This window comes from Scyliorhinus canicula, chromosome 14, assembly GCF_902713615.1.
Source record: "Scyliorhinus canicula chromosome 14, sScyCan1.1, whole genome shotgun sequence".
In the NCBI taxonomy this organism is placed as follows: domain Eukaryota; kingdom Metazoa; phylum Chordata; class Chondrichthyes; order Carcharhiniformes; family Scyliorhinidae; genus Scyliorhinus; species Scyliorhinus canicula.
In genome coordinates, this window is record NC_052159.1 from 60,462,901 (window position 1) to 60,476,757 (window position 13,857).

The 13,857-nt window shown below is 46.2% G+C and overlaps 1 protein-coding gene across 8 annotated transcripts in view; it reads right to left on the reverse strand.

The window, feature by feature from the left end:
* Positions 1-13,857, reverse strand: part of LOC119977856 (cullin-5) — a 121,916-nt gene that overhangs the window by 36,062 nt on the left and 71,997 nt on the right. For 6 of the 8 annotated variants that reach the window (XM_038819108.1, XM_038819109.1, XM_038819114.1 and 3 more), the window contains 2 exons: positions 7,824-7,910; positions 756-888 (listed from right to left, as the gene is read on the reverse strand). In XM_038819108.1, the coding sequence (XP_038675036.1) occupies positions 756-888; positions 7,824-7,910 (220 nt within the window). The remainder of the gene's footprint in view (positions 1-755; positions 889-7,823; positions 7,911-13,857) is intronic. The other 2 variants (XM_038819112.1, XM_038819113.1) reach the window with 1 other exon arrangement.

A 13,857-nucleotide genomic window follows, 5' to 3' on the forward strand; every position in this document is an offset into this window, starting at 1 on the left:
TATGTTTCTCGCCGGTGCACCGTTCACTGGCGGCGGGATTCTCTATTCCCACTGCTTGTCAATGGGATTTCCCATTGCAGCCACCCCACGGCGCTGGGAAAACCGCAGGCGGTGGTGTGCCTCAGGCAGGAAAAAGGAATTCCAATGGCTGGAGAATTCCGGTCTAGATTGTTTTTGTTCATAAAAATCAAGAATATAACCAATGTCTATTGGGAAACTATTAAATTCTCCAAACCCCGCCAAAATATATTTTGACGCTCAGCAATATCTTCAAAGAATTGGAGCATGAAATGGGGTGGCATGGTTGCACAGTGGCTAGCACTGCTGCCTCACAGTGCCAAGGACTTGGGTTTGATCCTGGCCCCGGGTCACTGTCTGTGTGGAGTTTGCACATTCTCCCCGTGTCTGCATGGGTCTCACCCCCACAACCCAAAGATGTGGTTAGGTGAATTGGCCACCTTAAATTGTTCCTTAATTGGAAAGAAAGAATTGGTTATTCTTTTAAAACAAAAGAATTAGCTTGAAAAAACCAACCATTTTAGCAGTTCACTTTGTTTTGCTGTGGAATATAGGACAATTACACTCTTAAAATTGGATCTAAATGGCTCATACTAAAAGCAGGATTTAAATTGTCACCCTGATTCTGATGATTTGCTGTTTTCAGACCAATTGTTTGGGGGGAGCAGGGGTGCAGAGAACAAATTTGGACCACTAGATTGAGGTTCAATCCTATAGTGCATCAGAAATATACATACCACTTCTTTTAGCTTTGCTTCAATTTCTTCCGAAGTAAGTTTCTTACTAAGTGGTGTTTTTCTTAGCAACATGTCACAGTAATTTGCAAGTAGTTCTGGGCACTTCGATTCAGGTTGAGTTTTCAACCCAACTCTAAATTGAAAGATAAGTATGAAATCTTTAAAAAGTAATTTTCAAATAACATTCTTACTTCACTTTCAGAAACATTGCAACAAGATTAAGATTTCATTTTCGATTAAATAAAGCCAGGATTATATCCTGTGATTATCAACTCACTGTACGTAATTTTAGAACAGTTGTCAACAGTTTGTCTATGTTGCCCTGGTCATGCACCATTTCATAGCTGAGGGTCGAGTTCCCTCTGCTGAACCAGTCATCAGGACCACACAAGCACAATCCACGCCATGGTGACTTGTATGTTTTATTATTATTCTTAATAGGAAAATACTTGAACAAAAGCAACATACCACAATGCTGGAAATGTGAAATAAAAACAACAAAATGCTGGAAATACTCAACAGGCCTGGCAGCATCGGTGGGGAGAAAGAGTTAATGGACAAAATCTTCTGCTCTTGCCAGTGGTGAATTTGGAGGTGGGAAAGGCATTTACTTAGGCAAAATTGTTGCATTGCATATCAGGATCTGGCATATCAGAATCCTGTCACCTTCCCGCCCTGCTGCCCACTTAGTTAGGTGACCAATTAAGTGGCTCACTTATGGGTCTTATCCTGCTACCGCTGGTATTTATCCTGTACCAACCTCCCCGAACAGGCGCCGGAATGTGGCGACAAGGGGTTTTTCACAGTAACTTAATTTGAAGCCTACTTGTGACAATAAGCGATTTTCATTTCATTTTTCAACTCAGTGGCCAACAGGCCCATTGCTATGGAGCATGCGTGGCAGCTAAAAATCATGTGGTCCTCAGTGGAGGGAGGGAGAGAGTTTCCTCAACGATCAAAGGCACTCAGTGCCTGATCCTTGGACTGCACATTGGAGCAACTGGTGGCCTGGGTTGCTCGAGGATCCTACAACTCCGGTGCCTGCCTCACCAGCATAAGCCATAGCCTTCCTAATGGTGCTGCAGAGCACAAGAGCTGCCATCCTCCAACTGGCCAACAACTCTCGGTAGGCAAGGCTTCTGCCCCCAAAATCTTGATTCCAGGGCAAGGTCCATCACTGGCCTCAGCACTACCCGTTTGGCTTGTGGTGCCGGTCTTTCCAAAAAGAGGCGGCAAGGGTCTCTCACAAGCAGTTCAGTCAGCAGGTGACACCCCCAATGCCACAGCAAAATTACACCCAACATTTCAGGTCAATGACCCATCATCATAATCTCCATCACCCATGAAAAGTCACAGACCTGAAATGTTAACACCTGAAATGTTAACATTTTTCTCTTTCTACATTTTCTGCTTGCCCAAGTATTTCCAGCATTTTTTATTTTTATTGCAGAGCCAATATGGGTCAGTGAGAATGAACAAGCAGGACAGATACAGTTTGGAAAATTCAGTTTTTCCAGGGTGAAAGATGGAATGTCCTCAAGGAGGATGTTGGCTGCTACAAAGGGGAAGGCAGGCAGGGGGTTTGGGTCTTCCGAACCTTATGTATTATTACTGGGCGGCGAATGTGGAGAAGGTGCGGAGCTGGGTCAGAGGGTTTGATTCCCATTGGGTCAGAATGGGGGAAATTTTGTCTCGGGGGTCAGGATTGAAGGCGCCAGCAACAGCACCGCTCCCGAAGGCCCCGGGGAGTCCGGTAATAATAGCTTCACTTCGGGTTGGGGGCAGCATCAAGGCTAATGTCGATTCGGGGAACCACAGATTTGAGCCAGGGAGGTGTGATGGAAATTTTCGGAAATGGGAGAAGGGGATTAAGACACTAAAAGATTTATTTCTTTGGGTAGGTTTGCAGGAAAGATTTGGGAGAGGGTAGGGAGGAGGGGTTCTGGTGTGAGATGCTCCACCTCATGCGCAAGGTCTGGGCTGATACAGCTGAAGGTGGTATATAGAGCACACCTCACAAGGGCGAGGATAAGCCTGCTCTTTGAGGGGGTAGATGATGTGTGAGATATGTTTTGGCCCTGTCCAAAGCTGGAGGATTACTGGAAGGAGGTTTTTAGGGTAATCTCTAAAGTGGTGCACATGGGCTGTATGTGTTAATGATGACTATGGGTGATTCCGGATTCCTTTTTGTTATTTGTTTATGTTAACATGCAGGCAGTTGTTTGGGGGTTGGTGGGAGGATGGGATTGTGTTGTTGATATGGGGATTGACATTATATTTGTTACTGCTTATTGGTTATTGTTGGTGGGTGTAAATTTGGGAGAAAATGTGAAAAAAGGAGAATAAAAATTTTTTTTTGAAAAGGAGGATGTTGGAGAAAGTAAGTCTCAGTGCACAGAGTGGTTGACTATATAAAATACTGCAAAAGTTATGTCAGCAAATACAGGAGGTCATGCATTATAATCACAGAGAATGGCCAGGCAGTCTTGGTGCAGCGAGGAGGGCAAAGGCCAAACTGACGGATTCCAAAAAAGGAATTGAAGAGAGTCACAGAACACAATGATTGTAAAGTGGGCAAAGACCTTAGAGGGGAAAGGGCAATTAAAGATGGGTTCTCAGATAAAGATGGGATAGCAGTCCAAGGGAACAGGTGGGTCAAGTGTGTATCGTCTTCAAAAAATGACTTTGAAAGGAATAGTGAGAGTACCTAAGCAAAACAGAGCCAGAAACAATATTAGCCAGCATGATGGCCAGAAAGGGTAATGAAGCAATTACAGATTAATAAGGGCATCGAGGGAGCAAGAGGTGGGTCTCTTAGAAGATAAGCTCCAGTGAGAATAGAAAATGATTACACTTCTAAAAACAATGTAGTTAATCTACTTCACTTTCATTGTAAATTATCCTGCACCTTTAACTCAGCCAAAGGAGGAGTTTGGCTGAATGCTAATGATCTTGTCGCTGACCAAGAGGCGGTAGAGATTATCAAACATGGCTTAGATTGTTGCTCTCCCCTTACCCATAGCACACTACAGTCTTTTTTCGATGCAATTTTGTTGATGAACTAAGCAGATTTCAGTTTAAAATCAATGCAGAAACATTGCATCCACGTGCTTGGTCACCTCCTCAAAGAATTCAATAAGACTTGTAAGGCAAGACCTACCCCTCACAAATCCGTGCTGACTATCCTTAATCAAGCAGTGTCTTTCCAGATGCTCAGAAATCCTATCCCTCACTACCCTTTCCATTACTTTACCTACCACCGAAATAAGACTAACTGGCCTGTAATTCCCAAGGTTATCCCTATTCCTTTTTTGAACAGGGGCACGACATTCCCCATTCTCCAATCCCCTGGTATTACCCCTGTTGACAGTGAGGACGAAAAGATCATTGCCAACGGATGTGCAATTTCAACTCTTGCTTCCCATAGAATAAGAACATAAGAACTAGGAGCAGGAGTAGGCCATCTGGCCCCTCGAGCCTGCTCCGCCATTCAATTAGATCATGGCTGATCTTTTGTGGACTCAGCTCCACTTTCCGGCCCGAACACCATAACCCTTAATCCCTTTATTCTTCAAAAAACTATCTATCTTTACCTTAAAAACATGTAATGAAGGAGCCTCAACTGCTTCACTGGGCAAGGAATTCCATAGATTCACAACCCTTTGGGTGAAGAAGTTCCTCCTAAACTCAGTCCTAAATCTACTTCCCCTTATTTTGAGGCTATGTCCCCTAGTTCTGCTGTCACCCGCCAGTGGAAAACAACCTGCCCGCATCTATCCCTATCTATTCCCTTCATAATTTTAAATGTTTCTATAAGATCCCCCCTCATCCTTCTAAATTCCAACGAGTACAGTCCCAGTCTACTCAACCTCTCCTCATAATCCAACCCCTTCAGCTCTGGGATTAACCTAGTGAATCTCCTCTGCACACCCTCCAGCGCCAGTACGTCCTTTCTCAAGTAAGGAGACCAAACTGAACACAATACTCCAGGTGTGGCCGCACTAACACCTTATACAATTGCAGCATAACCTCCCTAGTCTTAAACTCCATCCCTCTAGCAATGAAGGACAAAATTCCATTTGCCTTCTTAATCACCTGTTGCACTTGTAAACCAACCTTCTGTGACTCATGCACTAGCACACCCAAGTCTCTCTGAACAGCGGCATGCTTTAATATTTTATCGTTTAAATAATAATCCCGTTTGCTGTTATTCCTACCAAAATGGATAACCTCACATTTGTCAACATTGTATTCCATCTGCCAGACCCTAGCCCATTCACTTAACCTATCCAAATCCCTCTGCAGACTTCCAGTATCCTCTGCACTTTTCGCTTTACCACTCATCTTAGTGTCATCTGCAAACTTGGACACATTGCCCTTGGTCCCCAACTCCAAATCATCTATGTAAATTGTGAACAATTGTGGGCCCAACACGGATCCCTGAGGGACACCACTAGCTACTGATTGCCAACCAGAGAAACACCCATTAATCCCCACTCTTTGCTTTCTATTAATTAACCAATCCTCTATCCATGCTACTACTTTACCCTTAATGCCATGCATCTTTATCATATGCAGCAACCTTTTGTGTGGCACCTTGTCAAAGGCTTTCTGGAAATCCAGATATACCACATCCATTGGCTCCCCGTTATCTACTGCACTGGTAATGTCCTCAAAAAATTCCACTAAATTAGTTAGGCATGACCTGCCCTTTACGAACCCATGCTGCGTCTGCCCAATGGGACAATTTCTATCCAGATGCCTCGCAATTTCTTCCTTGATGATAGATTCCAGCATCTTCCCTACTACCGAAGTTAAGCTCACTGGCCTATAATTTCCTGCTTTCTGCCTACCTCCTTTTTTAAACAGTGGCGTCACGTTTGCTAATTTCCAATCCACCGGGACCACCCCAGAGTCTAGTGAATTTCGGTAAATTATCACTAGTGCATCTGCAATTTCCTTAGCCATCTCTTTTAGCACTCTGGGATGCATTCCATCAGGGCCAGGAGACTTGTCTACCTTTAGCCCCATTAGCTTGCCCATCACTCCCTCCTTAGTGATAACAATCCTCTCAAGGTCCTCACCTGTCATAGCCTCATTTCTATCAGTCGCTGGCATGTTATTTGTGTCTTCCACTGTGAAGACCGACCCAAAAAACCTGTTCAGTTCCTCAGCCATTTCCTCATTTCCCATTATTAAAACTCCCTTCTCATCCTCTAAAGGACCAATATTTACCTTAGCCACTCTTTTTTGTCTTATATATTTGTAAAAACTTTTACTGTCTGTTTTTATATTCTGAGCAAGTTTACTCTCATACTCTATCTTACTCTTCTTTATGGCTTTTTTAGTAGCTTTCTGTTGCCCCCTAAAGATTTCCCAGTCCTCTAATCTCCCAGCAATCTGCCACTTTATATGATTTTTCCTTCAATTTGATACTCTCCCTTATTTCCTTGGATATATCCCGTTAGGCCCGGGGGACATGTCTATCCTCAAGTTTTTCAAAACGCCCAACACATCTTCCTTCCTAACAAGTATCTCCTCGAGCTTACCAGTCTGTTTCACACTGTCCTCTCCAACAATATGGCCCCTCTTGTTTGTAAATACTGAAGAAAAGTACTCGTTCAAGACCTCTCCTATCTCTTCAGACTCAATACACAATCTCCCGCTACTGTCCTTGATCAGACCTACCCTTGCTCTAGTCATTCTCATATTTCTCACATATTGTAAAAAGCCTTGGAGTTTTCCTTGATCCTACCCGCCAAAGACTTTTCATGCCCTCTCTTAGCTCTCCTAATCCCTTTCTTCAGTTACCTCCTGGCTATCTTGTATCCCTCCAGTGCCCTGTCTGAACCTTGTTTCCTCAGCCTTACATAAGTCTCCTTCTACCTCTTAACGAGACATTCAACCTCTCTTGTCAACCATGTATTGTATTTACCCTTCCCCCCAATTGTAAACCTTGCCCTGTTGCACGCACCTATCCCTCTCCATTACTAAAGTGAAAGTCCCAGAATTGTGGTCACTACCTCCAAAATGCTGCCCCACTAACACATCTTTCACTTGCCCTGGTTCATTACCAAGTACCAAATCCAACATGACCTCCCCTCTGGTCAGACAATCTACGTACTGTGTTAGAAAAGCTTCCTGGACACACTTGTAGCCACCTGGGGTGACCACTGCCCAAACACAAAATGGAAGATTGCAAGGAATGCAGGGAAAATGGACATGTAAATAGCAAGCAGCTTGCAGAGCGCTTGTATATTTGGACTGCTGCAGAAAGCAGTTTTGGCTGTTACTGAAACCAGACAATGCTATGAAAAGAAACAGTTAGCATATTAATGAGGCGATACCAGGCGATCCCCAGGCACAATAGAAACAAGTTAACACTAATCGATACATTCATTGGAAGGCCAGACTTTTCGGTGCCAAAGAAGCCCAAAACAATATGTCCCAAGAACCGCCCCAGTGATCGAGATACTGCCCCGTTATTGGGGAATTCAAATCAATCGATTGGGAAGAGACCCAATCGATTGCGAGAGTATAGAGGGTCCGCCCAGGTGGACGCAAGACCCTGAGAGGAGTACAAGACAGAGACCCCGGCCCCAGCTTGCTCTCTCTGCCAACCTCTCCTTGACCAGCCAGCCCTCCCAGCAGAACACCGTTGCAGCAGAAGAACCTTGAGGAGGAGAGGTCTGGACAGCAGCCGCCAACAAGTAAGTCACAACGCACGCTACGAGAGTAGACACTCCTGACCCACTGTAGTCCATAACTACTGGAAGCCTGCGGACCCAGGACAAAGCTAGAAGCCGTTGTTCCCTGATCCGGCAGTCCCCTTATCCAGATAAGTATGTGGCCTATTAGTGGTAGGATTAGCCTAGTCTTATTGTTTTATATGCATGATTAGTAGATTACTGTAATATAATAAACGTGTCTTGTTTGAACTTACTAATTGGTGTATGGTTTTATTGCTTTGAACTTGACCTTGAAACTTGTGGCGGTATCTTAACGATACCTGGCGACTCCAAAGCTAAGTAACGAAACAGAGCCAAATTGAGTGTTAAGCACACTCACCCAGAACGAGCAACATTTAGTGGCGACATCCGACGGGACTCGATTAGATGTGGCCCCCCCACTCCGACAGAACCCAGAAATTTGAATCTGAAATCCAATTGGAAAAAGGAAAAACCACAAGTGTTAAAGTAGTTCAAACCAATAATCATAATTCGGAAGTGTGTTTTTTGCATGCATAGCTAACAGGGTTGTAAGGTAAAACCGAGAGATTTTTGTTGCGATAAACTGTCAGGAGTTTTATAATTCGGAACATAGCGAAAGCCGTACCCGTATTTTATAAGCATTGCCTTATTATCCCTCGTTCCAAATTTAAGAGAGCATAGGAGAAAAAGAAATGGCCATGCAGGCAATGGAACGCTTCTTGAACCCAGAGCAGTTCGTGGTCGCAGCGACCAACAGCAGCAGAGTAGGTCAGTATCCCGTGTGGGAGCTGGAACTCAGGAAGTACCTCAAAGGAAAAGGATGGCCCCTTTGGAGTGAGTTTTGTGTGAATGAGGAGACAGGTCCCGGGAGTATAGGACATACTTGGTGGGAGAACCTGCGTGAAATTCACAAGAAAAATATAGGTAAAGCACGTAAGCCGATGGCAATTGTGTCCTGCTTAGCACAATTGCGAGGCACAGAGGAGGTCGTCAGGACGCTCCGAGCAGAGTTAGAGGAGAAGAGCAGAATGAGCAAAGTGGATGTCAGGGACATCGAAAAGGAGAATCTAGGTTTAAGGCAACGACTGGTAGATAAGTATAGAGAGGTGGATGATGCCAAGAGGGCACATCAGTCTTGTCTAGCCTATCTGAGCAGCTCTCAAGTTTAATATGAAAAAGCCTATCAAGATGTGCAGCGTGCAGTCTTGATAAGAGAAGTCAGAAAAGCAGATAGAGACACTGAAGAAGCAGTGTAGCGACCTAAAGGCAGCTTTAAGGGCACTCCATGCTGCCACCACTGAGCAAAGGCAAAGCACAGTAGACCACGCTAAATGTAGGAAGCAGATTGCGCAGCTGCAATCTCTGCTTTCTGTGCAGAATGGCTTCCAAGAGACATTTGAACACAGTTAGAAGAGGAAAATGCCCCAGATTGGCAGGAGTTGAGAGAAACAGCGCAGCGCTATGTTCAGGGAACATGTGCGCCAGCAGCGCAGCAGAAAAGGAAAGCGCCCCAACCCCCCACAGATCAGATAGCACCAATGAACCCAGTCACCACCCAAAGAAAAGCAACCGCAGAAGGCGCACCCGAGATCACGTACACCACCCCCTTAACCGTGACACAACTAAGGGACGCGTGTGAGAAAATCGCCCCGTTCCTCCCCACTGCAGACCCCCACCAATTCTTCGCACGAGTGAAACAGCAGGCGACCATGTACGGCCTGGATGAGCAAGAGCAGGTTACGCTCACAGTATAAAGTTTAGACTCATCGGTAGGAGCAGCCCTCCCCGACCCACAGAACGTTGGAGGAGGCACCCTCGAAGAGATGCAAACAGCTATTTCAGACGCGATAGGGTACAACAGAGGAGACCCAGTCGAAGGCCTAAATAAGTGTAGGCAGAAAAGAACTGAGCATCCCACAGCAGTCGCAGGAAGGCTATGGATTCACTTCACTGCAGTTTTTGGTGATTTAGACCGTGCGCATTTAACCCGAGATAATATGGTTAAATGGAACCGCACCATCATCTCCCACACCACAGATGCAGGACAGAATGTCTGCAGCAATTATGACCCCTCAAAAGAGGCCCATAATGAAAAATGGGTATTGAAAAGATTATCCCGCACTTGGGAGCAATCTGTCAATGGCAAGGTAACAGTAAAGAAGCTCAGGCTGCAGCAGATATTCAGGCAGAGAGAGCACACCAAAACCCTGCATGGGTAAATGAGGGAAAGAACAGCCCCCCACAGAAATCACAGGAATGTTATAACTGCGGACAGTTAGGCTTTTGCTAGGGAATGCAACGGCCTGCAGAAATCTCCGAGAGGCCAGCAGACAGGCACTCTGACCAGGAACAAAGCGAAGCCTATCCATAGTACAGGGACGCAGTCAGGACAGACCAATGTGGACGGAACGGACTGAGAGTGTTCGGGCTCCCCCACTTGGGTCTGTGACACCCTCTGGGACCAATCCGGAAGACCGGTGGTCACGGCGAAATTTGGGGAAAGCCCATAGAATTACTCTGGGACACAGGAGGGTCCCGCACGACCATTAATTCCTCCACTACACCACAGGCAGACATGTGGCCCACTACAGCCACAATTACACTCAGCGGATTTACAGGTCACTCACAGCAGGGACACATTACAGCCCCTGTATCCATCCAACTAGGGAATATCTCCACCAGACACCCCGTTGTGTTAGTTAATCTGCCCCGCACAGCAGAATACATTTTTTTTTTTTTTTTTTTTTTATAAATTTAGATTAGCCAATAATTTTTTCCAATTAAGGGGCAATTTAGCGTGGCCAATCCACCTACTCTGCACATTTTTGGGTTGCGGGGGCGAAACCCACGCAGACACGGGGAGAACATGCAAACTCCACACGGACAGTGACCCAGAGCCGGGATCGAACCTGGGACCTCAGCGTCGTGAGGCGGTTGTGCTAACCACTAGGCCACCGTGCTGCCCCACAGCAGAATACATGCTGGGTATTGACTTTATGAATGCCCACAGCCTGTCGTTCGACCCAGTCAATCAGTGTGTCTGGCGAATGGTGAAATCTGACAGAGCACCCGCAACGCTCACAATAGGACAGTACGCTAACAGGATTAGCGCAGTAGGCAACTATTGTTTTGACCCAACCACGCTTAGAATGGACAAACAGGTTAGGGCACTATTGAACAAACACAGGACAGCATTTGCCAGTCACCGGCACGACTGCGGCAGAATGACTGGACAAGTTCAAGCTACAGGACCTGACCCGAGACCACGGAGACAGTACAGATTTCCCATAGAAGCAGAGGGAGAAATTGGAAAGGTTATAGAGAGCTTATTAGAGCAGGGTGTACTTAGGACAGTAGCCTTGACTAATAATGCCCCTATTTAGCCAGTGAGGAAGCCAGACAGATCATGGCGTCTAACCATTGATTATCGGGAACTCAACAAAGTTACCCCAGCAGTAGCCCCCACGGTAGCACCAAGTCCCGAGACCATGCTCAAACAGGAACTCCACTACAAATATTTCACGGTATTGGACATTAGCAACGGCTTTTGGTCAATCCCATTGGCAAAGGCGTGCCAGTACAAATTTGCCTTCACATTCAAAGGACAGCAGTACACGTGGACATGCCTCCCACAAGGATTCCACAATTCCCCCTCCATTTTCCACCGACAGCTGGCAAATGGACTAGCAAAATTTTCCCGACCCGAATGTCTGGTACAGTATGTGGACGACCTATTACTGAAGACAGACACCAAGGCAGAGCACATCACGCTTCTGTCTGAACTCCTGGAACTTCTGAACTCAATCGGATGTAAGGTTAACCCCAGAAAGGCCCAAATATTGGAGATTCAAGTGATGTATTTGGGTACAGTCATCACGGCAAACACGAGATTGTGTTCAAAAGAACTGACTCGATCGTCAAATTGCCCCTTCCCATAAATGTTTCAGCCCTCCGGTCATTTTTAGGACTGGTTAGGTATTGCCGGAACCATATCGATGGTTTTGCGACCAAGGCAGCCCCACTATCAGACCTCCTTAAGAAAGGAGCCCCTTGGGAATGGCTTCCGCAGCATACAGAGGCTGTGGAAGAGTTAAAGAAAGCCCTTAGTGCAGCACCAGCACTACAAGTTCCAGACCCGCTCTCCCCCTATGCAATTGAGGTAGCTAGCACAGATCTGACCCTCTCGGCCGTGCTCTTTCAGGAACGGCACGAGCAGCTATGACCAGTGTCTTATGCCTCACGACTGTTAGACCCCGTGGAGCAAGGTTTGTCAGCCTGCGAAAGGCACCTGCTTGCGGTATTCTGGGCAGTACAATACTTCTCTTACATTACCGGACTCAACCCCATCACCATTTTGACCGAACACACCCCCACACAGTTACTTTTAGACGGCCGACTGAAGGACGGTTCAGTGAGCCAGATAAGAGCAGCTAGATGGACACTTCTGTTACAAGGACGGGACAGAACAGTTAAACGAACCAAGACACACACATTTTTAGCGGACAACCTATAGTATCCAGGACAACCCCATGAATGCAAAATAGTAGCCCCCCTACACAACACAGGACCCTTCATTGCTAAGACGCTCCCAGGAAGATAGGGAATTCAAGCCAGCGCCCCCAGCACACAGACATGTGTGCCCCCTTGAAGATATATGTGGACTGTTCATCCACTGTTTTAGATGGCGAAAGCATTACAGGATGCGGTATTTATGTAGAAGATGCGCAGGGACGTGCACTAGAGGAGATATCATTAAAGTTACCCGGACACTTAGGCGCGCAGGCAGCAGAGCTCGCGGCCATTGCATACATAGTGGACCACCCAGATTTGTTCCCCAGCCCAGCAGACATATATTCGGACAGTTTGTATGTCTGTAACAGTTTAACAGATTTTCTACCCGTGTGGAGGACAAGAGGTTTTGTCTCCGCAGACGGGAAGCCCCTTCCATCAGCCCCATTGCTCTGCCATATCCTAGAGAAGGCAAAGGATAGGACGTATGGCATTATTAAGGTTAGAAGCCACCATCGATCATCCCCCCCTGCAAATGTGAAAGCCGACGCACTGGCTAAAGCAGGTTCCTGGCAAGGTCATTTTTGGACACCCCCAGCTAGTGCACCAGCTAGCGCCCCTGTGAGTTCAGTTCAGGTCTCACAGACAGACATAGAAGATTTAGTACAGGCACAGAAACAGGACGCAAATCTCCGGGAGATTTTAAAAGGAAACTTTGTGACCCAGTACGACAAATCCAAACACGCTTTGACCACACATGAGGGTGTGATTATCAAAGGCAAGTTGTATGTGGTTCCTGAGAAGGACAGGAATCAAATGATTGCCTTATTCCATGATGGTCATGGACACCAAGGGATCGACCCTACCACAGCCCACCTTAGGCAACTCTGTTGGTGGCCCAATTTAAGAGACGATGTAACGCACTACATCGAGAACTGTTTGATTTGTGCACAAAATAACCCGGAGAGGTATTCAAAGAAGGCACAACTCAGCCACACTCGCCCCGTTAATGGCCCCTGGACTAACCTCCAGATCGATTTTATAGGTCCATTGCCCCCTTACAGGAATGGCTATAAATATGTTCTGGTGGTCGTAGACACGTTTACGAAATGGGTAGAGGCATTCCCATCTCGTACAAACACAGCAAAGACAGTCGCAAAGATCCTGACCCAACACATTTTTACTAGATGGGGACTCCCCAGAAGTATTGAATCAGATCAGGGATCTCATTTTACAGGACGGATCATGAAGAACGTCCTGACCATATTCGGCATTATTTCCACATTGCGTACCACCCCCAGTCAAGCGGAATAGTGGAACGCATGAATCGGACTCTAAAATCGACCCTTAGAAAAATGGTACAGGAGAACAATTCAATTGGACTCGCCAATTGGACTCGCCAACACTAAACGCATTCAAATGGTCATTGGATAGGCATATGGACGATAAGGGAATGGTGTAGAGGGACTTTAGAAGGGTTTCACAGGACGGTGCAACATCGTGGGCCGAAGGGCCTGTACTGCGCTGTAATGTTCTATGTTCTAACTTGGGATTCAGTGCTCCCATTCGCACTTATGTTTAAACGAAACACTGTTTCAGCATCAACAGGTTTCACCCCACACACAATCATGACCGGATGCCCTATGAAAGGATCTGAATTCCTTTTAGGACTCGACATGACCAGCCCAGAAGTGACGGCCCTCACACACAAGACAGCAGTAAAACAATTAGTTGAGACTGTAAGGTCGGCTCAGCTAGCAGCCGCAGTAAAATTGGGTAAAAGGCGGAAACAGAGCAAGGCTTGTTTCAACAAAAATGTCAACACCACAGAATTTCAGGTTGGGCAACAGGTGATGTTATCTGTGTATAACCCCAGCACGTTT